This window comes from Callithrix jacchus, chromosome 3, assembly GCF_049354715.1.
Source record: "Callithrix jacchus isolate 240 chromosome 3, calJac240_pri, whole genome shotgun sequence".
Taxonomy (NCBI): domain Eukaryota; kingdom Metazoa; phylum Chordata; class Mammalia; order Primates; family Cebidae; genus Callithrix; species Callithrix jacchus.
Window position 1 is genome coordinate 146158968 of NC_133504.1, and position 27867 is coordinate 146186834.

The window sequence follows — 27867 nt, forward strand, 5'->3', positions numbered from 1 at the left end:
CAGTCTGTTCTTTTAATAAAATTAATTCTCACGTTTCCAGGAACTCTTATGACCTATAATGGTTTTGGAACCGTTATGCTCATTTGTTTCAGTGACAATGTAACAGCTCCAAATGGTGTAAACAGGTGGCTCTAAAATGACTTTCAGGAGGAAGAATTATTTGGGGAAGACAGAATGGGCAGAAGTGAAAGAGCTCCATAAGGACTCTCATGGGAAATTGAATCAGAAAATCCCCAGCGACTGACTTCTAGTAATGATTTCTGACTCCTGGGCTCTGTTTTCATGTTATATTCACCTCTTCCACTTTTTCTAATGAACTTTTTGCTGCATTTTCAGGTTGAGGTTAGAAATTTAGAAGCAGGTCAGTCAGCTTTCTGTTTGCAAGAGGGTATTATTATTAGCAGTATTATTTTTTTAAGACAGACTCTGGCTCTGCCACCCAGGCTGGAGTGCAGTGGTGTTATTTTGGCTTACTAAAACCTCTGCTTCCCAGGTTCAAGTGATTCTCCTGCCTCAACCTCTCGAGAGGCTGGGATTACAGGCACATGCCACCATGCGCAGCTATTTTTTTTTTTAGTAGAGATGGGGTTGCACCATGTTAGCCAGGCAGGTCTCAAATTCCTGACCTCAAGTGATCCACCAGCCTTACAGGTATAAGCCACTGTGCCCAGCCAGGGTATTACTTCTTAATTACGTCCTCTCAATCCAAGGCCCTTGGAAGCTGGGATGCTGAAAGGCTCAGTCCTTGCATCTGCTGCAGTTTGGGGCATCCTGATTTTACCTGGTGACCTTTCTGGGTCAGTGTAGAGCTTATAGTGAGTGCCTCTGTAATTGTCACAGAGTCTCAAGGGGGTGAAAAAAGGAGGCTAGGAAGGGGATGTAGGCAGGCAGCTAAATAAAAACCCAGACTGGCCAGACACGGTGGCTCACGACTGTAATCCCAGCACTTTGGAAGGTCCAGGAGGGCGGATCACCTGAGTTCAGGAGTTCAAGACCAGCCTGACCTATGTGGAGAAACCCTATCTCTACTAAAAATACAAAATTAAGAGACTTGGTGGCACATGCCTATAAGCCTACCTACCTAGGAGACTGAGGCAGGAGAATAGCTTGAACATCGGAGGCGAAGGTTGCGGTGAGGCGAGATCATGCCATTGCACTCCAGCCTGGGCAACAAGAGCAAAACTCTTTCTCAAACAAACAAACAGCAATCAAACAAACAAAACAGACTGATGGGACTGACTGTAGCATTTAAAAATTCTTTGCCTGGGCCGGGTGTGGTGGCTCACATCTGTAATCCCAGCACTTTGGGAAGCCAAGGTGAGTGGATCACCTGAGGTCAGGAGTTGGAGAACAACCTGGCCAACATGGTGAGTGAAAACTCATCTCTATTAAAAAAAAAAATTATTTGCCTGGAAGCACATGGCCATGCCTCCTCCATTTCCCATATGAAAGAACAGTAGATATTAGTCTAACCATGAAGTAAACACACTCAAATTGCCATTTTACTTCCTTTAAACTGATTTAAATAGAACATACCTATAGATACACACACACACACACACACACACACACACACACACACACACACATTTATAACATATTTGGGCCACTGTTTCATTTTGCTCATCTCCCCATCTGCCATGGAAATTTTTCAGAGCAATTTCTTTACTTCATCTTCAATTTGAATAATGACAGTGTCAGCGCAAAGACATGTGTTTATTATTAATGTTTTGGGGGTTGTGTGATATGAAATGGCATTTACTGTTAGACTCAAAAATATAGAAAAGGCAAAGTTAGCCTGGTCAAATTTGGGTAGGGAGTAAGTAGGTGTATGTTATCCTATTTTCTGTATATTTGAAATATTTCAAGCTCTAAATATTTAAAAATATGTTGTCTCCTATCAAAAGAATAAGATGTAGGAAAGGCCGCTGGATAACTCTTGGCTCATAGAGCTGACCAATATTTGTAGTGTGTCCATGATGTTCCAGGCATCAGGATGGGCACTGGGCTTTCTCGTGGAGAAGAAAGGAGACAGGCTTCTAGCTTCCTGGAAGTCACTTTTCAATGTGGGAGAACATGTGGTCATCTTCCCACTCATATATTCTACGTTGTGGCTCTCTTTAAGTTCTTTTAATACACCCAGTTTCCCTAGTGTCTCACTGTCTTACCAGCTTTTTCATTCACTATGTATGTTCTTGCCAACTTCTCTCCACATACATTCAGCAAACGTTTGCACAATCTCTCTTCTGAGTGAAAGGCACTAGGCTAGCCACTTGCCCTCATTACTCCTGTGTTATTAAAAATGGCCTACATTCCTAACTTCCAGTTGAAAGACAAGATGTTATGCCTGATTTTTCAAAGAGCTTCAAGATGATATATGTGTACTTAGTTCTCTGTAAAGACAAACAAGTGGCATCTCAAAAAATTCTTCATATACTTGAAAATACGGTTAATTACTTGAAGATGTTTACCACTATCAGGGACTAGTATCACTCAGCTTCTGAGGCACAACTCAACAGCACTTTCTTCATCTACTCGATGCCAAGGGAAAACATGAGTTTGGAGAATGTAGTAGATATTCTGTTTGGTGGAGACAGCCTCTCACTGGAGTTACTGGGATTCTCATCCTTGAAAACTCTGATTCTTGCCATCCCATAAAATATTATGTGATTTGCCAACGGTCCCTAATGATATACTGGGTGGGACGCAGTCATCAGTATTTTTAGATTCTATAGATGACTTCAATGTATAGACAAGGTTGAGAATGTGTTTCTTTAGTGCCTGTTTATGACTGGGCTGCAGGGAAATGTGAGAACTCTGAAATAGAATACAAAAAGGTTTGTGTATTCCAATGTGCATTTTTCAGTGGAGAAGGCTTATTTTAAATTCACAGAAGTACCTGCAACTTATTTTTTTAAAGCCTAAAAACCACTTTTCTGATGGTACATTGTTTTTTCAAGAAACAGCTTTTAGAGCCTGTGTTGCCAGGTCCAGTCACAACCCAGCATCTTTAATATTTCTGTACCATGTTGGGAGGCAAATTACAGACGTATCGTTGCCTTTGAAGGTAGGAGCAAGAATGCTATTCCCCTCATTCTGGTGTAGAGGGACTCATCCATCACGTCCCCCTTGTGGTATGCAATCCAGACAGCGGGGAGAACCTGCAAGGGCGACACCTGAGCATGTCTCTCCTGCCTTCCTGTGCCCATGCTGACCATGGCTGTGAAATCCAGGCATGGCTGTCATGCCCCAGGCCCTCGCTTAAGCCTCCCACAGTGTTCATCAGCCTTCAGTTCTACACTTACTCATGCATTTTCCCCTTATTCAACACCAAGGAAGGAATGAACAGGTTTGCTTTTTGAATAATTCCCTAAGAGTCTAGCAATTTCCTGCTCTCTCTTTACAAGCTTCAGTTGGTAGGAGTAAATGGTATAGTCATGTGGTAGAGAAGCCGATCACCGTAATGGTTACAGACTTCTGCCTTACAAGCTAATACTAGAGGAGAGGAATGATGTATTTACAAAAGCATCTCCATGTGCATTTTCTAATAAGTGAAACAAAATGATTGAATAGAATATTACCATTTGGTAACACATTGAATTAATGAGTCAAGACATGGAGCATCTCCAGCTGCTAATATCACAAAAAGAGGGAAATCAGAATAATGTGGCTTCTGGTGGAAAAACAGCTCAGCCACCTCTAGTCTTGCCAATGGAATGAAGCCCAGTCCATTCCAGTCTTGTTTATTCAGCTGCCAAGGTTTGGAAATAGAGAGGGTGGGAAACACATTTAGCCTCACCAGGAGTGGGCAATAAGCAAGATTACAAAAGCTGGTACACTCTACGAGTCAAATCTCTGGGTTCTTCAATACTTACATTATAAAGAAAAAGGAACGGAGAAGGAACCCAAAGGCTATGAGAGACTTAAAATACAAGTTTCAAAAAATGGGCAAGCCTAAATTACAATACCCAGGGATGGTAGACACCTAGGTAATAAAACTATAAAGAAAAGCAAGAAAGTGATGAAGATACAACTCACTAGTTATTTGGGTGAGGGGGCAGCAGGGAATGAGAAAGTTGGGATAAGACAAGACATATGGAAGGTTTCTGGAGTGCCTGCCTGAGTTCAGTTTCTTGACCTGGGCAGTAGTTATAAGGATGTCCACCTTAAAATAACAACAAACTATTACAAATAATAATGTTAAAGAGAGATTTAGAGTTTGAGGCAAAGTTGAATTTTTGAATATTATTATACGTGCAGCTAGATGTAGAAAAGACATTTTTTCATGTAAATGACCATCGTTTAATACATGATTTCTAGTGACTTCAGAGCATTACATCATTAAGGATGAAACATCATTGAGTTAATAATCCCATCTTTAGGTTGAATTGAAAAAATCTTGTTTCAGACTTTGAAAGGTGGAATACCGTTGAGATTCCATCAGGATTTTATTTTGACAGATATTTATTAAACCTCATCTGTGTTCAGGACACCGTACTGGTACGGCATCAAACTTAACATCAGAAACACAGATCTGGCCTTAAAATATCCTCACGTTTGTGATGCGATCTCCCTCTAGTGGCGATTGTAAATCAGGCTCACGCGTGAGCCTAATTTGATAAAAAAAAGCTTATTGATATCATAAATCATGGAATATGGAGTTGACAGGTATATTGAGAGTTTATCTTGCTTAGCATCCTGTGAAGAATGCCTTATGAAGGAATAAAACACAAGATCCAATAAAACTTACCGCATTCAATAAAAATCTCCAGAATAATATATGATCATTACTTAATCCTTTTCTCTTCCTTGGCTCCTAAACACTTAAAAGTTATATCTTATCCTAAATCAAAAGTGATACATTCTCCACATATCAAAAAGAGAAAAGTTATTCATGTGACATATTGTATAAATTATCTTCAATGAAATACATCAATAAAAAGTTAAACCTTGATAGGGTGGTAGAGAAAGAAAGAAAAGAAGGGTATGTACAAGGAAAGAAAAGAATACATCAAAAATATCTATAAATGTACCAGTTGTGTAAAATTATAAGTATCTTAAAGAGAACAGGAAGAAAAGCATAGAGTTAGAGCTACATGTGCTGACTAGTAAGATGGTCGTGACCAACCAGCAACAAAAGCAAACTGAAGAGTGGTAGGAATGGGATGCTTCTGCTTTGGCAAAAACAAACGCAAGTCTCTGTCTAAGCGTACAAATGCAATTACGGATAAATGTGAGCAAGGGAAAGGCATGGAAGCACTCAGAGCCTTCTGCTGACTTGCAGGGAAGGTAACCGAAAGGGGAGTGGAGAGATGTTGAATTTTTTCTTTCTGCATCTTTGTATTGTTTTTATTGTTATGAAAAACATGCATTTTGTAATCGTGTAACAAAATATTTAAATGTTACTTCTTGTATTAGTTCAGACTGCTATAACAAATCACTATAGCTTAAAAACAACAGCCTCACAGTTCTGGAGGCTGGCTGGAAGTCTGAGATGAGGTTGCCAGCATGGCCAGGTTCTGATGAGGACCCTCTTCTGGGCTGCAGATGGCTGATGTTTCATTGTATTCTCACACTGTGAAAAGAGGGTGCAAGACCTCTCTGTGGTCCCTTTTATAAGGGCGCTAATCCCATTCTTGGAGGTTGCACCCTTATAACTCAATCACCTCCCAAAGGCTCCACCTCCTAATATTACCATATTGGGGGTTAGGATTTCAACATATGAATTTTGGGGGAACACAAACATTTAGTACATAATGTCCAACCCCCGCTTCACAAATCACAGGAAAGGATAAACTGAACCGACCAACCCCAAACCTCTTCCATCTACTCTTCTCTCCTCTCTGGCTCACTCTCAAGATTATGCCAACCTTGCAGTGTTGTGTCTTCTTCAGGAAACTGAGAGTCATATTACACTTTGTCATTTTTTTTTAATCAGGGCAGCATCAGCCTCCTTATAAATATATTGTCTGTGAAACCCTCAGAGTCTTTAAATTAAGAAGTAGTTCTGGAGATGTTTTAATATTTCAGCCCAATCCTTATTGTGAATCTATTTGCATGGATACAACTTCTTAGTCAAATAATTAAATTTAATTTGAATAATTACTCTCAATAAGGCATGGGGTCTTTGGTCTGTCTGGGTGAATTTTACCAGGACACTTGCTTGTTTGCCTCTTCCCTTAGGGAATGTGGCACATCTACTGCAAACAGAGAAGGAGAGAGGGGAGGCTGTCCGCTGTATTCCCCTAAAGCTACCCAAACCCCATTTATCCCTGGAGGGAGTGTTAGTCTGTTTTCATGCTGCTGAGAGTTGGCAACTTACAAAATAAAGAGGTAAAATGGACTTACAGTTCCACATGGCTAGGGAGGCCTTACAATCACAAGGTGAAAGGCACTGCTTCCGTGGGGGCAGACAAGAGAAGAATGAAAGAGCCAAGTGAAAGGGGAAACCCCTTATAAAACCATAAAGATTTCATGAGACAGACTTACTACCATGAGAAGAGTATGGGGGAAACTGCTCCCATGATTGAGTGATCTCCCACTGGGTCCCTACATGTAGGGATTATGGGAGCTACAATTCAATATGAGATTTGGGTGGGACACAGCCAAACCGTATCAGAAGGCTTCCCAGGTCACTCTTGCTCTAACTTTTCCCTTTGGGCTTCTAGCATTTTGTTCAATATGGCTGCCTTAGTATATTCAGGCTGCTACAATAAAATGCCATGGGCTGGGTGGCTTAAACCACGGACATTTATTTCTCACAGTTCTGAAGGCTGGAAGTGCAGGACCAGGGTGCTGGCAGACTCAGTCTCTGGTAACAAGCTGCTTCCTGATTTGCAGAGAGTTGCCTTCTTGCTGTTGCCTCACATGGGTGAGAAAGTGAGAGCTTTAGTCTCTTCCGCTTCTTATAAGGACTTAATCCCATATAAACTCCACCCTCATCTAGACCTCATCTAAATTTCATCACCTCCCAAAGGCTCCACCTTCAAATACCATCACATTGCGGGTTAGTTACAGCATATGACTGGGGGATACACAAAGGTTCAGTTTAAGCAAACTATCATGATCTGTTCACATTCTACTATAGCTACCATCATGTGCATCCTTTTTCCTATCAAGATTGTGGAGTTCCTCAATGGCAGAAACTACATTTTTCATTATTCTTAAATTTACAGTGCATAGAATAGTCCCTGATACATTTTCCTTTCTCCATTCTGGTACTGGGCTAGGTACAGACTTGAGATCAAGAGATAAAGTCTCATTTCACAAAAATCTCGGGATTCTGTGTGAGAGGCAAGTAAATAAAGACTACGGCAAAATGCAATGAGCATGTGGTGGCACTCCACAGGAGATGCTATGGGACTCACAGGAGACTCATTCTGGGAGTGGTAAAGGGAAGAGTGGTTGGCCAGGAAGGTTTCCTGGAAGAGATATTTGTGCTGAGTCTTCCAGACCATAGAGGAGTTAGCTTAGTGGGGAAGATGGGAAAGGGTTAATCCAGGCAGCTGGTGCTGTATGCACCTGTCAGCTAGAACCATGACCGCATCTGGGGAGATAATTATGAGCTTCTTATAAAAAAGGAGGTAAGAGAGGAGCAAACAGGGTGCATAAAGACATGCAATTCTTAAAATATCTGGTGTGACAAGGGAATAGAATTCATTACAGCAGAGACAATGTTGATTGGATAATCACAAACAGTGAAGCTGGAAAGTTAGGCTAGGGTTGAAGTTTAAAATAGCCTCAGATTTCAGGCTAAAGGGTTTGGATTTTGTCTCATTAGCAAGAAGTATCCAACAGATCTGAGCCTCTTCTTGCCCTGAAATCTTGGAGCTTTATATTTAAATACATTGATCAATGATAAAACATAATTTGATAGAAGTTATCTAATTGCCTATTTAATAAAATTCATTAACTTTTTAGTGGCAGAGAAGATGGTGGGGCTATCCTATTTTAGTACTAATGAGTAAATCAGAAGAAGATGAATTGGAGTCAATAAAAGGAATGATGAGAGAATCATCTTCAGATAAGTTGAGCCAAAGGAAAAAATGAGAAAGGACTTTCTAAAGCATGATGCTAGCAACTACATATACAGAAATAAATCTTCATTGCCAGGGCATTTCAGTAATCAACTTATTTATTTCCAATATCCATAAACAATGTTCTATACTACTACTGGCATTCTAGTCTTAGCTATGTTAAAGGAAGAATAAAATAGACTTCAACTTTGTAAAACTTAAGTTGTTTTTATAAGTGAAATAGAAAAATATTTGTATGTATGTTTCTTCATTAGGTCAATGTGAACCAATTTCATTGGAACTCTGCATGAATTTGCCCTACAACCACACAAGTTATCCAAATTACCTTGGCCACAGGACTCAAAAGGAAGCATCCGTCAGCTGGGAGTCTTCTCTTTTCCCCGCACTTGTTCAAACCAACTGTTATAAATACCTCATGTTCTTTGCTTGCACCATTTTGGTACCAAAGTGTGATGTAAATACAGGCGAGCGTATCCCACCTTGCAGGTAATGTGATGGGATCTCCCCCAGTACCCTTCTCTTGCCTCAGAGAGAACCAGCGGGTGAAGGCTTAGCTGAGTTTCGACAGAGTAAATTTCCCTAAGGAGCTCTGCATTTAGCACATGGTATACCCTCATATTTAACAAGTGAGACAAAGAAGTGGAAGTTGCAAAATGAGTATTGGAGTCAGAATTCGTTAACAAAGTACCAAACAAGGGAGTTGTGACCTTCCTTTGATGATAGTTTATGTGTTTTAATCAAATAAATTCACATATGTTTCATTCTGTTGTATGAAAAAGCATTTTTTAAAAAAAGTATGTTAGTAGAAAAGGGGTATATCTGCCTCTTTTTCTGGAAACATTGATGTGTTTAAAATGCTGCACTCTGACAGCACTTGTGTCATAACACGAGACAGAACGCCAGCCTCACAGGCTGGACAGGGATCCACATCGCTGGTACTTCTCTGCCTATTTGAATGAAATAAGATAGCTATTTCAAGAGTATAGCTTGGACTTTGAATATGAGTGATAATCCAATGTCAAGAGTATTGTTCTGGAGTTCATGTTTGGATTAAAATCTTGGCCCTTCTCTAGTTTCTGGGTAGCCCTTAGACAAATTCTGAGTCTCTCTCAGCCTCAGTTCCTTCACATGTAGAATAAGGATAGTAATGGTTGTTGGGTTGTGTTGATTTGAGATCAAATGAATGTGCATGAATGTAAAGTGCTTCTGATTCATTGTAACCCCTGAATAAAGAACAGCTGTGGTGATAGCACAGGCGCACAACCACTTCATGGCAGTTTGTTCCTTTGTTGTGCCATGTGTTAGGCATTGTAGTAAGAGGATTTGCATATACAAGATGACTCTCACAGAAGTGAGGAGTTGCTGCTCTCTTCAGTGCTGTTTTCCCTTAAGGGGTAAGTATACAGATGTGCTGGCCTAAATATGAGTGGCAACTACAGGAACCATATGTTGGGATCAGAAGTGACACAGAGTTTTTTTTTTTTAAACCAATACTAATAATATACTAGACAGAAGAGAAAACAATAAATTATATGCCGAATACCAAATGGATGACAAAGTAAGGGCATCTGTAGAGACAGAACAGGAAATAATAAAATTTCATAATGACTTAGGGAACTGAACAAATTATACCAATAGAGAGAATAAAACTTAATGTTAACTTGTGTAGAAATAATTCTGAAAATTTCTGTTAAGTACTTTTAAAAGTATCTCTTTTAAAAATCTACCAATTTTATGTCAAAAAGCTGTTTCTAAATCTTATTTCACTTTTGCTAAACAATGTCAGTGATAGCGAATAATTTCTTTTAATAGTACTTAACAATTTCTAGTATTTGACTTTCTTTTCATATGTAGATAAAAATTTCTCTAATGCAGCATCTTCTGCTGCAAATGTAAATGTGAATTTATATCCAGATATAATTTGTAATTTCAGGGCTTAAGTTCCATATTAAAATGCTTAAGATGAGCATGATCCTGAAGTGTTGTTCAATCAAAATTTTGGCAAATTTCTTTTAGATAACTTTAGTTCTCCTTTTCAGGTTTACCCACACATCTTTCATTTTCAGTGTCTATCACTATGAATTTTGTATTTTGATATTTGTTTATAAGAAATTTTTGAATACCATGCTAATAAGTTCATAAAACGATACATAGTTGTTTTTGTCTGCTTTTGCCAGGTCCGTTGATTAATTTTAACAATGAATTTTTTAGTTATGAGACTGAAAAATCTGACATTATCGAGTCCTCACAATGGGCTAAATACTTGACGATTGTTACCCTGTAGCGCAGTCAACCTTTTGAGTGGGGTGTGTATTATTGGAGCTGCTACCTATGGCTGACCACTACAAGGATTATGATAAGAACAGCACCCTCTGGGGTTGTGTTGCTGTATATTGTTATGATTTCCATTTTACAGAAAAAATAGGAAGTGGTAGAGTCAGGCACTATACAGTCTTCTGTATAAATAAGTATCACATGACTAACTTAAAATAGTCACAAATGAGTTACATACATTTTTTATAAATCTGCAACAAAACTAGTTAGCTCAGCAGACAGTTATCAAACACTGTTGAACTTTTCATTTTTCTGGACCTAATATAGGAATACCGCGGCTTTATCTTCACCCCAAATTCCTGGACTAAACTAGTGTTGAGTTATGCTGTGCTTTGTCCAGACTTAAACTTAGAGAGAGCTTTCTGTAAAACTTCCTCATTTAATTATTACACTTTCTCTACCAGTTTTGGGCAAGACTGGAGCAGACCTTTCTGGAAGATCTGTCCCCCATTTTACCTTTAAAAATAAGAACTTGGTTGAGATTAGTGTAAAAAATGTGAAACTTTTGAGAAATAAGAGTATTTGAGTGTATCTAGTGTATTTGAGTCCATTAAGAGTTTATTGGCCTAGGAACTTACTTCGGTTAGGTTTTTTTTTTTTTTTAACTATGTAACTAATTCCTTAGTAATATATGGAGACAGAAATAATATTTTTTTTTTCATAAGAAGTAAGAAAAGAAGTAGAGATATCTTCTGTGAGGTATACTGATACTTTAACCTAAAAATATGTTGGGGTCAAAAGACATAACACACATGAAAGCACCTGATACAATAGTTAGAATATCATTTCTTTAAAACAACAAACATTTTAACTGACTTGAGCTCAACATCAATAGATTAGGGAGGAGTCCTAAGCTTTTCAACAATATTGATGGAAGCTGAAGTAAGAGAGGCCATGCCTTAGGTAAGCTAGGGTGGCACATGAGATGGCTCGCAGGGTTGGTCTGCAGATCTGTGAGGATGAGGGTGTTATATAGATTCAATGACTTTTGGCGGCAAACTATCCAAAGTGATGTTGGGACTTCCCTGTTTGGAAGAAAAGATTGGAGAATGTGTCTGCTTCAGAGACAGAAGAGAGAATGAGAAAGGCAATGTGGAGAAGGGAATCTGTGTCCTGGAAACATCTTTAGACCTATTTCTGCAATAAAGTTTCTTTTGGTGAACGTATGGTGTTGGAACGTATAGTCTTTGCAGAGACATTACTTGTTTTGGTTTCCCAAATACCTTTCATTTATATGTGCATCTTTTATATCCACACGCCCACAATACATGCCACATATACAGACCCACACACACAGAATTACAACTTGATAGAAATTCCTAACATCTGTCTCAGTTGGAGCTATTTCCGCTTCTAATGCTTTGTCTTTCTTGTTCATGTAGAGCATTGTGTGAGCATTCCAAAGAACGCTGTGAGTCTGTTCTTGGGATTGTGGGCCTACAGTGGCCTGAAGACACAGATTGCAGTCAATTTCCAGAGGAAAATTCAGACAATCAAACCTGCCTGATGCCTGATGAATATGTGGAAGGTTAATTTAAAAATTAATTACAGCAGCTATTTAACATGAATGAACATGTTACCTACCTTTTGAACTTCTTCTATTTATGGTTTCTTGTTTGTTTGTTTTCTATTTAGTTGCCAATTAGGCTGCTTAGGTGAGTGAATTTGTGAACTTGATTGCATTGAAGAATTTGGCACTCATCGTTAGATATTGCATTCATTTTAAAAATAAAAAAGTTATCGTCTATTTCTATTCTTTATTTTTGTGGGTACACAGTAGGTGTATAAATGTATGGGGTGCCTGAGATATTTTGATACAGGCATACAATGCATAATAATCACATCAGGTAAATCACATCACACCAAGCATTTATCCTTTCTTTGTGTTACAACCAATCCAGTTATACTCCTTTAGTTATTTTTAAATGTACAATAAATTATTGCTGATTATAGTCACTCTGTTATGCTATCACATACTAGATTGTATTTATTCTATCTAACTGTATTTCTGTACCAATTAACCATCCCTGGTTCTTCCCACCACTACCCTTCGAAGACACTGGCAACCATTGCTCTACTTTCTATCTCCATGACTTCAGTTGCTTTAATCTTCAGCTTCCACAAATAAGTGAGAACATAAGAAGTTCGTATTTCTGTGCCTGGCTTATTTCAGTTAACATAATGACCTCTTCTTTTATCCATGTTGTTGCAAATGATAGGATCTCATTCTTTTTTAAGGCTGAATAATACTCCACTGCATATATGTACCACATTTTCTTTATCCATTCATCTGTTGATGGACACTTAGGTTCCAAATCTTGGCTATTGTGAATAGTGTTGCCACAAACATGGTAGTGCAGATATATCTTCTATATACTAGTTTCTTTTCTTTTAGGTATATACCTAGCAGTGGGATTGCTGGGTCATGTAGTAGATCTACTTTTAGTTCTTTGAGAAGCCTCTAAATTGTTCTCCCTAGTGGTGGCACTAATTTGCATTCTCACCAATAGTGAGTGAGGATCCCCTTTTCTCCACATCCTTGCCAGCATTTGTTATTGTCTGTCTGTCTTTTGGATATAAGACATTTTAATTGGGGAGAGATGATATCTCATTGTAGTTTTGATTTGCATTATCTGATGGTCAGTGATGTTGAGCACCTTTTCATATGCCTGTCTGTCATTTGTATGTCTTCTTTTGAGAAATAGTTATTCAGCTCTTTTGTCCATTTTTAAATCAGATTTTTTTTTCTATAGAGTTGTTTGAGCATTTTATATATTCTGGATATTAATCCCTTATCAGATGGATATTTTGCAAATATTTTCTCCTATTCTGTGGGTTGTCTGTCCACTTTCTTTTTCTGTGCAAAACCTTTTTAACTTTATGTAATCCCATTTTTCCATTTTTGCTTTGGTTGTTTGTGTTCATGAGATATTACTTAAGAAATCTTTGTGCAGTTCAGTGTACTGGAAAGTTTCCCCAATGTTTTCTAGTATTTCATATTTTGAAGTCTTATATTTGTCTTTATTCATTTTGATTTGATTTTTTATATATGTGAGGTATGGGGTCTAGTTTCATTCTTCTGCATATGAATATCCAGTTTTCTTAGCACCATTCATTGAAGAGATTGTCCTTTCTCCAATGTATGTTCTTGAAAGCTTTGTTGTAAATGAGTTCACTGAGGATGTATGAGTTTTTTTTTCAGTTTTCTCTTCTGTTTTCTTGGCCTATGTGTCTGTTTTTATGCTAGTACCATGCTGTTTTGGGTATTATAGCTCCGTAGTGTAAGTTGCAGTCAGGGAATGTGATTCCTCTAGTTTTTTTTGCTAAGGATAGCTTTGGCTTATCTGAGTCTTTTGTGGTTCCATATCGATTTTAGGATTTTTTTTCCTATTTCTGTGAAGAATTTCATTGGTGTTTTAATAGGAATTGTATTGAACTTGTAGATTGCTTTACATAGTGATATAGTTTGGATATTTGCTTCTGCTCAAATATCATGTTGAGATGTAATCCCCAATGTTGGAGGTGGGGCCTGATGGAAGGTGTTTGGATCATGGGGAGTAATCCCTCATGATTGGATTGGGTCATCTCCTTGGTGATAAGTGAGCTCTTGCTCTGCAATCGTACGAGATCTGGTCATTTAAAAGTGCTTCAGCACCTCTTCCCCTACTGTCTCTCATGATTGGCTTGGGTCATCTCCTTGGTGATAAGTGAGCTCTTGCTCTGAAATTGTATGAGATCTGGTCATTTAAAAGTGCTTCAGCACCTCTTCCCCTACTGTCTCTCATGATTGGCTTGGGTCGTCTCCTTGGTGATAAGTGAGCTCTTGCTCTGCAATCGTACGAGATCTGGTCATTTAAAAGTGCTTCAGCACCTCTTCCCCTACTGTCTCTCTTGCTCCTTCTTTACCGTGTGATGTGCCTGCTCCCCTTTTGCTTTTCACTGTGACTGTAAGCTTCCTGAGACTTTCCTAGAAGCTGAGCAGATATTGTCACCATGCTTCTTGTAAAGCCTGCAGAATGATTAGTTAATTAAACCTCTTTTCTTTATAAATTCTTCAGTCTCAGATATTTCTTTATAGCAACACAAGAATGGCCTAACAGAAAATTGGTACTGGAAGTTTGGCATTGCTATAAAGATACCTGAAAATGTGGAAGTGACTTTGGAACTGGGTAACAGGCAGAGGTTGAAAGAGTTTGGAGAGCTCAGAAGAAGACAGGAAGATGAGGGAAAGTTTGGAACTTCTTAGAAACTGGTTAAGTGATTGTGACCAAAATTCTGATAGTGATATGGACAGTGAAGGCAAGGCTGATGAGATCTCAGATGCAAAAGTGGAGCTAATCAGGAACTGAAGCAAAGCTCACCCATGTTATGTGTTAGAAAAGAGGTTGCCGGCATTCTGTTCATACCTTAAGGATTTGTGGAAGTTGGAACTTGAGAGTGAAAATTTAGGGTATCTGATGAAAGAAATTTCTAAGGAACAAAGTATTGAAGATGTAGCCTGGCTGCTTCTGACAGCCTGTGCTGATACAGGAGCAAAGAAATGACTTAAAGTTGGAACTTATAGTTAAAAGGGAAGCAGAGCATAAAAGTTTGGAAAATTTACAGCCTAGCTATGGTAAAGAAAGAAAAAGCTTTTTCAGTAGAGAAATTCAGGCAGGCCGAATTGCTAGAGAAATTTCTATAACTGAACAGGAGCAAACAGTTAATAACTAAGACAATGAGAAAATGCCTTGAAGGCCTTTCAGAGATCTCTCAGGGAGTCCCTCCCATCACAAGCCTAGGAGGACCAAATGGTTTCATAGGCCAGGCCCAGGTCCCCACTACCCTTTGCAGCCTTGGGACACTGCTTCCTGCATCTAGGCTGCTCTAGCTTTAGCCATGGCTCAAAGAGGCTCATATACAGCTCAAGCTGCCACTTGGGAGAATGCAAACTGTAAGCCTGTTCATTTCTATGTGGGATTAAGCCTGAAGGTGCACAGAGAGCAAGAGTGCATGAGGCTTGGTAGCCACTGCCTAGATTTCAGAGGATGTATGAGAAAGCCTGGGTGTCCAGGCAGAAGCATGCTGCAGAGATGGAGTCCCCACAGAGAACTTCTGCCAGGGCAGTGCAGAGGGGAAATGTGGGGCTGCAGCCCCCACACAGAGTCCCCAATGGGTCACTGTCTTGTGGAGCTGTGGGATGTAGGCTGCTGCCTTCCAGACTCCATAATCGTAGATCCACTGGCAGCTTGCATGCTGTGCATGGAAAAGCTTCTGGCATTTAACAACCTGTGAAAATAACCATGGGGCCTGAATTCTGCAAAGCCACAGGGGAAGAGCTGCCCAAGGCCTTGGGAGCCCACCCCTTGCACCAGTGTGTCCTGCATGCAGTATATGGAGTCAAAGGAAATTATTTTGGAGCTTTAGGGTTTAATGACTGCTCTGGTGGGTTTTGGGCTTGCATGGGGCCTGTAGCCCCTTTCTTTTATCCAATTTATCCCTTTTGAAATAGGAATGTTTACCCAATGCCAATCAGCCATTGTATCTTGGAAGTAAATACCTTGTTTTGATATTACAGGCTTATAGGTAGAAGGAACTCATTTGGATTTGGGATAAGACTTTGGATTTGGGACTTGGAACTTTTGAGTTAACACCGGAATGAGTTAAGACTTTGGGGAGCTATTGAGAAGGGATGATTGTATTTTGAAATATGAGAAAGACTTGAGATTTGGGAAGAGGCAGAGCAGAATGATGTAGTTTGAATATTTTTCCCTACCCAAATGTCATGTTGAGATGTAATCCCTAGTATTGAAGTGGGGTCTGGTGGGAGGTGTTTGGATCATGGAGGCAGATCCTCTATGAATGGTTTGAGCCATTCATTGCTTTGGTGGTAAGTGAACTTTCACTCTGAGTTCACAAGAGATCTGGTCATGGCACCTCCCTCCAACTCTGTCTCTCTCTTGTTCCTGCTTTTGCCATGTGACATGCCTGCTCCCCCTTTACCTGCTGCCATAATTGTAAGCCTTGTGAGGCCTTCCTAGAAACCAAGCATACTCTAGGCTTCCTGTAAAGCCTGCAGAACCATGAACAAAATAAACCTCTTTGTAAGTTATGTAGTATCAGGTATTTCTTAACAGCAATGCAAGAATGGCCCAATACACATAGTATGGAAAGTTTAACAATATTGCTTCTTCCAATCCATGAACATGGATTATCTTTCTGTGTTTTGTGTTCTGTTTAATTTTTTTCATCAGTTTCATGGTTTTTATCACAGAGAACTTTCACTTCTTTGGTTAAGTTGATTTCCACATATTTTATCTTATTTGTGGCTTTTGTAAATGAGATTACTTTCATGGTTTCTCTTTTAGATTTTTTGTCATTTGCATATAAAAATGCTACTAATTTTTGTATGTTGATTTTTTATCTTGCAACTTTTCTGAATTTGTTTATCAATTCTACAGTTTTTTGGTGGAGTCTTCAGGTTTTTCCAAAGATAAGATCATATCATTTGCAATCAAGAATAATTTGACTTGTTTCCAATTTGAATGCCCTTTATTTCTTTCTCTTATTTAACTGCATCAGGTAGGACTTCTATTACTATATGGAAAAACAGTGGTGAGAATGGATATTCTTGTCATGTTTCAGATCTTAGAGGTAAGGCTTTCAGTTTTTCCCCATTTGGTTTGATACTAGCTGTGGATCTATCATAAATGGCTTTTATTTTGCCAAGATATGTTCCTTTGTACCTAGGTTTTGTAGAGTAATTTTTTTTTTCAGGAAGAGATGTTGAATTTTATCAGATGCATCAATTGAAATATCATATGGTTTTGTCCTTTATTCTGTCTATATGATATAGCAGAATGATTGATTTGCATATGTTACATCATCTTTGCATCACTCCTATAAATCCTAAATGGTCATGATAAATGACCTTCTAATATGTTGTTGAATTCAGTTTGCTGGTATTTTGTTGAGGACTTTTATGTCAATGTTCATCAAAGAGATTGGCTTGTAGTTTTCTTTTTTTGATGTGTCTGTGTCTAGTTTTGGTATCAGGGTAATATTGACTTCATAGAATGAGTCTGCATGTATTCTCTCATCCTTTATTTTTTGGAGTAGTTTGAGCAGGATTGGTATTAATTCTTCTTTAAATATTTGGTAAAATTCAGCAGTGAAGCCATTGGGTCCTAGGCTTTTTTTTTTTTTATCTGCTGAAACACTTTTAATTATTACTTAAATAGCATTACTTATTAGTCTCTTCAGATTTTAGATTTTTTCATGGTTCAATCTTAGTAGGTTTTATACTTCTAGAAATATATTCATCTCTCATAGGTTTTCCAATTTATTGGTATATAGTAACTCATGGTAGCCTCTAATGATCCTTTGAATTTCTGTAGTATTGGTGCCAAAGTCACAAGTCAAAGTTCTTCTCACTCTTCCCCATCCCACAAACAGGTTATGGAAGAGTGGTAGGGATCTCTCCTCATGATCACTACCACCCCAGGCCCATGACAAGCACTGCCATACCACCACTGTTTGCTCAGAGTCCAAGGGCTCTTCAATCAGCCTCTCGTGAATGCTGCCAGGCCCAGGACTCTCACTTCAGGACAGTGGGCTCGTCTCCAACTCAGGGCACATCCAGGAATATTATCCAAGAGCCAGGGCTTAGAATCGGGGACCTCCAAGAGTCCACTTGATGTTCTACCCGACTGGCAGAGCCTGGTACCTAAGCTGCAAGACAAAGTTCCTACCTAAGCTGCAAGACAATGTTCCTTTTACTCTTCCTTCTCCTGTTCTCAAGCAGGAGTTTCTCCCTGTAGCCATCACAGCTGGGAATGTGCTGAGTCATACCTGAAGCCAGCACTTCTCAGAGTCTCACTGAAGGTCATGGGCAAGTATTGCCTGAGTGCTGCTGCTGATTATTCAAGGCCCAAGGGCTCTTTCTTTAGTCAGCTGGTAATTAATTCTGCCTAGGACTGGTTCCTTTTTTTCAAGGCAGTCGGTTCCCTTTGGTTGAAGATATGTCTAGAAATGTTGTCTGGAAGCTAGGGCCTGGAATGGGGCCTCAGGACAGGACTCTACCTGGTCCTCAGTTCTACTGTGGCTAAGCTGATATCCAAGTTGCAAGACAAAGTCCCCTTTACTCTCCCCTCTCCTCTCCTCAAGCAGAAGAAAGGAGCCTTTTTCTGAGCTGCGAGCTGTGCCTGCCAGGGGTTGGGGAAGTGGTGGCACAGGTACTCTCTTGGCCACCCTGTGGCATGCACTAGATTGCATGCCCCCAAGTCCACGGACACCAAGCACTGCACAGCACCATCACTTACCCAATAATTGCAGTCCTTGTGGACTAAACTGCCTTTCAAATTTATCAAGGACCCGAAAGCACTTTAGCCTGTGGTGGTCAGGCTTGCCAGAACTTAAGTCTGACCACTGAGATGGGTGATTCTCCTTTGGCTGGGGTTGGTCTAAATGCTCCCTCCATACATGGGCACTGGCTGAGCTCTGCCTGGTATTGCTTTCTGCTGTGACAGGACAGCACTGAGTTTGTTCCAATGCAAAGTCCCATAATCACTGCACTCTCCTTCCTGCAAATGCACAGATTCACTCTTTCTTTGTGCCATGCAGCTCTTGCTGTGGAATGGGGGAGCGGTGGTATTGATGATTCAAGACTGTCTTTCCTACCCTTTTCAGCCCTTTTTCAGTGACCTGAAATTAAAAGCAGGTATTAGGATTGCTCATATGATTTTTAGTTCTTATGAAGGTGCTTTTTTGTGTGGATGGTTGTTCAGGTTGGTGTTCCTGCAGAAAGGACAGTTGGTGGAGGCTTCTATTTGGCCATCTTGCTCCATCTTTCCTGCAAAAAATCATTTAAAATTAAAAATAATGAACTCAGAGATGAGTTTAATTAGTACTCCAGGTGTTTCTAAAACTGTACTTCACTTACAGAGCCCACTATGAATGGATGCTTTTATTCTAGGGATCCTGAAGGCAAAGGTGAACATCAAACCTTGGTTCCTTCCAGTAAAAAACATTTGGGGACTATAGCAATATAGGAGCATTAAGCAGAGAAATGTGGAACGACAAGGGCGTGGAAATGATTTTGACACATTGAGAGATGCTAGGTAGTCAGGAGCACTGACTCCACAAGGCATGTCAGGCTCTGGCAATTGTTTGGTTGTCCCATTTGGAAAGAAACTTAATCATTGTAATACATAGATGTTAAACTGCTTATCTAGAGAGATGAGGCCAAGAATGAAGGGGAAAGGTGCTGATTAACAGCAGAAGAATGCCACAGTGAAATGGCTATTTCGCTTTTCAAGAACCACACTTACCTTCAGGAAAAGCTTCTTAACAACATCCTACAAGTAAATACATAAATTTGCCGATGTTTCTGCGTTTTCAGCCCTTTAATTGTAATATTGTTTTTAACAGAATGCTCACCTAGTCATTTCAAGTGCCACTCAGGGCGGTGTGTTCTGGCTTCCAGAAGATGTGATGGACAGGCCGACTGTGACGATGACAGTGATGAGGAAAACTGTGGTATGTATGTGCAATGGTACTTTTCTTATATGTACAGTAATAACTAGAATAGAATAAGAAACCCTGTTAAAAATGTAAACTATTCACTGATAGTAGGAATAGGATTGAATGCTAATGCCTTTACTTCTTAAATTGTTGAATAGTATGGCCATTCAACACTTAATAGCGTTTTTCCTAATTCTTGATTTCCTCTAAATTACACTTCTATATAATCCTGATATGTACAGTACCCTCCCCCTTATCCATGCAGATACTTTCCAAGACCCCCAGTGGATGCCTGAAACCATAGATTGTATGGAACCCCATATATGTAGTACTATCCTTTTCCCTACACGTATGTACTTAATGATAGAGTTAAATTTATAAATTAGGTGCAGTGAGAGATTAACAATAAGTAATAATAAAATGGATCAATTATAACAATATATGGAAATAAAAGTAATGTGAATGTTGTGTCTCTCTCTCTCAAATACCTTACTGTGTACTGTGCCAACCTTTTTGAACTATGCTTAACCAGGGGTAACTGTGGAAACTGAAACCACAGATAAGGGTGGAGGGGGGCTCCTACATTTGCAAACACTTAGTAAAAGGAGAAGCAACTCACAAATGTAAGGAATTATTTTTATTCTTAAATTATAAAGCAGTTGTTATCTGTTCTAAAGCCAAAATAGTAGTTCTTTTGCATATGCTTCCCATGTTACTAAATAGACCTCTAGATACACAAAGACAGAGTTCAGACTCCAGCATTCTCAGTTTAATTGGAATTCATTTTTATGTCCTCTCATATATTTTCCATGTCGGCAAAGGATAAAACTCTTCTTGACATTTCTGCCATCGAATTCCAAAATCACCAATGGAAAAGCCATAAATGCCAATAGTAATTTGAGTGGAGTTCATTCTCATTTTATTTCCCTGCAAATCTTTGTACTTGTAATGTGTTAGGGAACAGATGTCAGACAATGGTCTTTAATAAACAGTATTTTAGAGGAAAGCAAAATGATTGAAGATCTATCCACAGAATGGTTTGGTTATGATTATTTAGCCTTTCCTGTCTAAGAAGAATTGATACTGTTTCATGAAAACATATACGGCAGTTCATCTTTTGAAATCATTTCATTCTTTTGGCCTTTGAAGTATGAAATATTGCCTCCATTAAGTGAATTTTCTGTGGTAAACATTGCCCTTCTGTTCTAGACAAAATGTCACAAGCAATCAACTGAAATCCTGTCCATAAATATGGACAAGTGCATCTTCTGGAAAACTCCGGCTGTCAGAATGATGGTGCAATGGCTGGGGTAATTTTGTTATGGAGGAATGTACAGTGTTTTGAGAAGCTACTATTGTTTGCTTGTTTGTGTGTTTTTTTTTAAAGAAATAAATCAAAACTCATTGAATATCCCTTAATAAGTGATTTATCGAGAATGTATTAGATTTGTTCACTTAACTATGACTTTGATGGGGCATGGTATTTTGAGATGCAATTTAAAATAGATTATCTTAGATGGTTCAAAGAGGTTGCATTATACTTTGTTGAGATGGCTAGACCTAAATTTTCAGTAGGGGACTAAATATTTGAGAAATACAAAAGCTTAGTTAAAAAGAAAGCACAGCCTTACCAAGACGAAAAGTTCTAAGTTCTAGAATATATTCTCCAAAAAAGAACCTTAAAGTACTATAGTTTTGGTATAGTGCTTAAACGACCCTAAAATATCAGGTTTCTAGTTAAGTAATTGGTTTTCACCAGGATTTTAACTACACAATTAAAGGCACACCAAAATGATAGAACATATTGTCTAATCTCTATAAAAAATCCAAAATAATCAACAGCACTATTGAGTGCTCTAGTTAAAGAAAGTTAAACGTAAGTGAGAAATAATACATTTGGAGTTAAATTAATTGCTCCAGCATTACTAATTTATGAGAAGTTTTCCAAAGTGACTAACAATAGAAAACTTTACATACTTCTTTCCCGTTTGGGACTTATGCATGCATTTTAATGGGCTTGTTCAGTGATGTGGGAGGACACACCACTTCAAATAAAGAAGTCAGGTTGATGACGGCTCAGCAGAGGACTAATGGGAAGCCATCCATTTCTGTTTCCATTTGCCTCCTTGCTGTTTGTCTTTCCATTTCTGTATGTGCATAGACACAACACCTGGTAATGCAAGCACCAGTTCCAGCGAAGCTGAGTTTCACCCCAGGCTTCTGGCCTTTCTGACTTATTCCATCCATTGTGGTATTAGATGTTTGAGCTTTGCTCAGTAGTTGGACAATTAACTATTCATTGTCATGAATCTACAGCTCCCTCAGAATTTTTAACAAGGTTATTGAGTTTCCCCTCAAAACAATACTTATTTAACTCAGTTATAAAATAAATATTGTGTGAGAAACTAACTTTACCTCTTGTTTCTTTGACACTTTTGTAGCAGAAAAATATGGTAGCTGAAGCATTTAATTTATAAATGCACTTTTAAAATACATGTATTAGAAATTTAGCAATTAATAATATTCGTCTTAAATGTCTCCAGCTCTTGTGGTAGATTTTTGCTGTTGAGGTTGCTTTGATTGTGTAATTGCCAATGTAAACAAGAATTGAAAATGTCAGTAGCAGAAAAGTTTTCAACAAGTGTTGGGATGAATTATGCAAACTCGATATGGGAAGGAAGCCTAAGAGACGGGAATGCTAAGCAGAGTCTGCACTATGTTAGTACAGAAGTACAGCATTGTCTTGAGGATAGATGGTATGTCAGTAATTGAGCTTATGTGATATAGATGGAGCTGCCTGTAAAACTAGCAGCTGGATAAATGAGTTTGTTTTCAACGTAACATTTTCCAAGCATTGATAGCCATGCACTGGAGCATGAGGGAAAGACATGGGCAAATAAATGATTAAGAATCACATTAAAGAAAGGAGAGCTAAGGAAAGCAAAGGTATTATATTTTTCAACAAAGGTGTTATATATTTTCTATCACTCTATGTAGAGTGTGGAAGTGAGGTTAGCTCTCGCTAGGCTTTACCTCCATGATTTGGGTCTGCTACAACAGCAGGTGGTACCTGTGCTGTGACATAAGCAAGCAGCAAGTCCCATTGGAGCAGTTAAATGAAAATATAGCTACAGCAGGTGTCTTATGTCGGCTGTCAAAATAGAATCCTTTCTTACATGAAACACAGAATCAAAATTACTAGTTGATCACTATTCTAAATAAAAGGGTATATGGAGAAAAGATTGACAGCAATACAAATGTCTGAGTGTCATTAAGTGACTTTCTGTTTATCTTAAGATGATTAAAAATCACTTCTTCACCTATCTTTGGTCTCCTCTTGATGTTAAATAAAATAAAACTTTTAAATATAATCTGAGTCCATTTCTGAGAGTCAAAATCCCCTTAGGTTGCATTAGAAGATCTGACTCTGATATTTATGGGTTTTACAGCTTGATTTCAAAGGATTTCCAGAAGACATGTTTTCTTTTCTTTTTTTTTTTTTTTGAGACAGAGTCTTACTCCGTCACCAGGTGCCAGGCTGGAGTGCAGTGGTGCGACCTCGGCTCACTGCAACCTCCACCTCCGGGGTTCAAGCAATTCTCCTGCCTCAGCTTCCTGAGTAGCTGAGACTACAGGCACGCGCCACCACGCCCAGCTAATTTTTTTATTTTTAGTAGAGACGGGATTTCACCATGTTGGCCAGGATGTTCTTATCTCTTGACCTCATGATCCGCCTGCCTTGGCCTCCCAAAGGACATGTTTTCTTTTTGGATTCTTTGATAGCATTTCTATGAGATATCTCACATAAGGGCTTAACTAGCTTTCTTACCACTCCAAATACCACCAGTCTCTGTGCTTTTATCTCTCTTTGCTTGAGGAGGAGATCACTCTGCTCTGTAGCTAGCAGAAGAGTGAAAGTAATTATGTCCATAGCTTTGGCATATCCACAAATGTGCTTTCAGGATGAATTTTCAGGACTGATTTCTCATCACTCAGTAGGATTTAATTTTCCACGTTAAGGGAGAAAATTTCTCCTTCCCTTTAGGTACTTGATTAACTGTTTCATTGTCTTCTGTGGTGTCTTGGGAAGGCAAACTGAAAAGGCAGAGTGTTCTGTGTAGACTTAGACTTGAATTTACATACTGACTTAGCCTTAGCGGCTGTGTGACTTTTGGCCAGTCACTTTACTTCTCTGGGTAAGATGCAGAGAATACTCACATTATTTCCCACAGCTTGGAGTGCTTATAACATGCCCTGTTCATCCTCAGAAGACGATAACCAAGAACTCACTTGCTGTGGTGGTGTGAAATCAGGAGGCGATTCCTTTCAGAAGCTGCCCCAGCAATCTCCCTTGAGGGAAGGAGCCCTGTCTAGCTTAGCCTTGTTTCTGACAGTTCTTTATGGCAAATGAGAGTGGGCTGGCCTGTCAGGCTAAAGCTTGGGCTTGGGCCAGGCCCCTGGCTCACATCGTAAACTCAGATAGGTGGGTGGTGTCTTTTTCTGGAGATAGTGTTGATTTTGGGTTGGATGTTCTCTGTTTCTAGGATTAGAGCCATGCAGTTTAAAGTCCCATCCATTTCTTCATCCTGCCTCTTTTACAGGAGAATGGGTCACCATATATTGAAGAGCATGCCATAAAAATGGCACTGCTAAAAGCGGGAGGTGACTCAGGAATTGGGTAGGCTGCTGAGACTTTCCAGCTGGACGGTGGCTGGATAACCTGTGGTAGTATTGCTTCCCTGATAGCCAGGCCTGGACCACAGTGGGAGGCAGGTCCTCTGTTCCACCTGCTACTGCAGGTGCAGAGGCAGAGCTTTTTGCTGCCATGCTTTGAGGGAAGAGGCTCTGTTGCCCAGGATCCTGCATGCTGTAGAAGGCTCTTCACACCTGCTAGGCCTGTACTCCAGCTGCTACGGTTCCTATGAACTCCTCTAAGTCACATCCACAGCCACTTCCTGGGGCAGACACTGGTCCAGGGTGGCTGGATCCAGACTATTCCAGCCTTTGCCAGCTCAAGAATACAGCATTACCTTCTCTCATTCCTCCTTGTGAACGGCTCCCCTCCGAAAGGTGAGAATTTAAAACTTTCATGTAGCTCAATTCAAAAGGATGAGTGGATATCCTTTATAGCTGCATAGCTAAGAGATTCTTACAGAAGAAAAAACACCTGCTTTACAGCGATTTTCGAACATTGTTTATAATGACAACTGTTTTTGTAGAGAATCAAGATATTTCATTTTAGGGTGGGGAGCCTGCCTCTGGCAAGAAAACCAGTTTCGTAGAGTTTTTGTGAAAATGAGAGACAGAGTAAGCAAAAAACCCAGATGAATGCTTAGCACACTTTGACCAGTCATCTTGATTTGCCTGGGACTGATGGAGGTCTTTTGAAACAAGGGACACTTAGTGCTCAAATCAGTAAAGTCTCAGGCAAACTGGGATGAATTGGTTACTTTTTTGGAACACTGTATCCTCAATTAGTGAGTGTTGCTATTGTCTCTGTGCAGGGGAGGTTATTATTCTGACGTCAACAATTATTTGATTTCATAACTTACAGTTACATTAAACAGCCCATCCCATCCGTGCCTGCTTTTAATTTTTGATGGAATCACATCTTTCTCCTCTTAGAATATACAAACATAAGTGCACCAAAATGTCACTTTACAAAGAAAGCGGTTTCTTTTCAAAATAATACTGTCTCCCGTGTGACTAATGTCTCTCTGCTTTTATCCTACTTCTTTTGTGCTCACTGTAACTTCACAAAGGAGGTACTATGCTATGCAAACTTTTACAAGAAAAGAGAAGACATAGAGGAGTAAAAACCGAATGCTTATGAAGTACTCATTTAATGTTGATAGCAACCCTATGAAGCAGGCATTATGATTCATATTTTAGATGTATGGAAACCGAGGGTTGGAGAAGTCAAGTAACTTATCCAAGATCATACAGCTAGTGACATTTGGAACTAGAATTCAGATCCAGTTGTCTGAGTCTAAAGCTGTGCCTCCACTGCATCTACCTCTTATGCATGCTGCGTGTTTGCATTTTGCAAAGGACCACAATTAAAGACTCCTACCTGGATCCCATCCAGATCTTTCTCCATGGAGCTGTGATATGGAAGGATTTAATTTCTCTAAATGTTAGTTTCCTCACTTATAAAATGGTGAGCATAACACTGACATTACAGTGTTAAGAATTAAAGCTAATATCTAGAATGTAGATACATAGTGGATAATACACTTTATCTCATTATCATCATTATTATTATTTGTGAGGATGCACTTTAAAGGACCTTCTGACTCAGATGATCTATTTCTGTGGTATGTCATCATCTCACAGCAAATGTCTTAAGTTCTTCCTTGTACTCTTAGGAAGAATGTGCCTTGTGAATAGTCAGAAAAACTCATGCTATTTTCTTTCATTCTGTGTTAGCAAGTGGTATGTTTTGTGACAGAGAAGCAGACCTGGAGAAGGGATGGCACCATGCATGGAATATTGAGCCCTCTTTCTTGATGTCTTTTGCTCTCTGGTAGAATGAGCAGACTGTACTATTTGTCTTCACAGAGGGCAGACTTCATCCTCTTTCTCAAATCTCAGGAGACTCTTATTCTCAGAACTTTTCAGATGCTGTCTGGATCCTCTCCTAGCTGAAAACTCTAGATGATGTCCCTGTGAGTTCTTGGAATGGATGGCCTAAGACCACTCCAGATTATCAGCAGTGAAAGACTCTTGCTATTTATTTCCTGTATCTTTGGATGATGAAACACACTAAATCTAATTTTAGCTTACTGTAAAAATTTTGGGTCACTTATTTTAATAGTTGTTTTTAATGAAAATTTTGAAAACCATTTTTTTTCTTATAATGGATTCCAAGAAACCTGAGTCAATCATCTACAAAATTTATCTGATTTATTTGTAGTAGGTCAGATGAAAAATAACATTCTTTAAGAAACTTCTTATTTGATCACTGCTTTGTATTTCACTGACCTTAAAACAAATTATCTTTTCCTGAAAGCCAGGGACATTTTGCTCCTTCCGTGAAATGAAGTTCTTAAAACACACACATGTTGAGGGCCTGCCACATGCTAGCCTTTGTTCCCAGCAAAGGGATGGAAGGTACTCAAAGTTGTTTGCCATGTAGTCTCTTCCTTCATGTACTTCACAGCCTGGCCAGGGCCAGACGGACAAAACATATTACAATGACCAGTGTCAAAAACATATTAGACCCTTGCCAGACTTTAGCAGGCATATGAAATGCACTGCACATGAATTGTCAATGGCATTTATTAAAGACATCACAAGTGCTTGCTATTTCATAGGCAACTTATAGTTTGTTATTACATTAATGTTGTGCAAATTATATTCACATCTCATATTAATTGATGACGTTTTCAATTTTTGGTCTCTGACTACCATAAAGTAATAGCTTTTGCACCTGGCTCTTAAACTAGTTTTGCAGGTATTTGGCATAGAAGGAGCCTCTTTTGCTAAACAAACAGATGACCTTTTGATTTGTTGAATGAAATTACATTTTAAGGTGATATGCATTTAGATCACTAGACTTTGGCCTATTTGCTTAAAAGCATAACATTATTTTACAGGTAAGTCTTATGCATTGACACCAATTTGACTCAGAAAGAAAAAGGAACGGCTAAAGATGAATGTTAATGTATGTCTGCTTTTAAATTTAAATTTTTTCTCCATGTCCTTTATGTCACATCTTTTTCTTTTTTTTGGAGACAGAGTCTTGTTCTGTCAGCCAGGCTGGAGTGTGGTATGATCTGGAGGTGCAGCTCACTGCAACCTCTGCCTCCCAAGTTCGAGTGATTCTCCTGACTTAGCCTCCCAAGTAGCTGGAATTACAGGCATGCACCACCACGCCTGGCTAATTTTTATATTTTTTTAGTAGAGATGGGATTTCATTATCTTGGCCTGGTCTTGAACTGCTGAGCTCAAGTGATCTACCCACCTCGGCCTTCCAAAGTGCTGAGATTACAGG

General features: G+C 39.2%; 1 protein-coding gene across 3 annotated transcripts in view; it reads left to right on the top strand.

The window, feature by feature from the left end:
• CORIN (corin, serine peptidase) overlaps positions 1-27867 on the top strand; it is a 263919-nt gene that overhangs the window by 187964 nt on the left and 48088 nt on the right. For all 3 annotated transcript variants that reach the window (XM_035293752.3, XM_008993384.5, XM_008993382.5), the window contains 3 exons: positions 8291-8522; positions 11753-11898; positions 19779-19886. In XM_035293752.3, coding sequence (XP_035149643.1) covers positions 8291-8522; positions 11753-11898; positions 19779-19886 — 486 coding nt within the window. The remainder of the gene's footprint in view (positions 1-8290; positions 8523-11752; positions 11899-19778; positions 19887-27867) is intronic.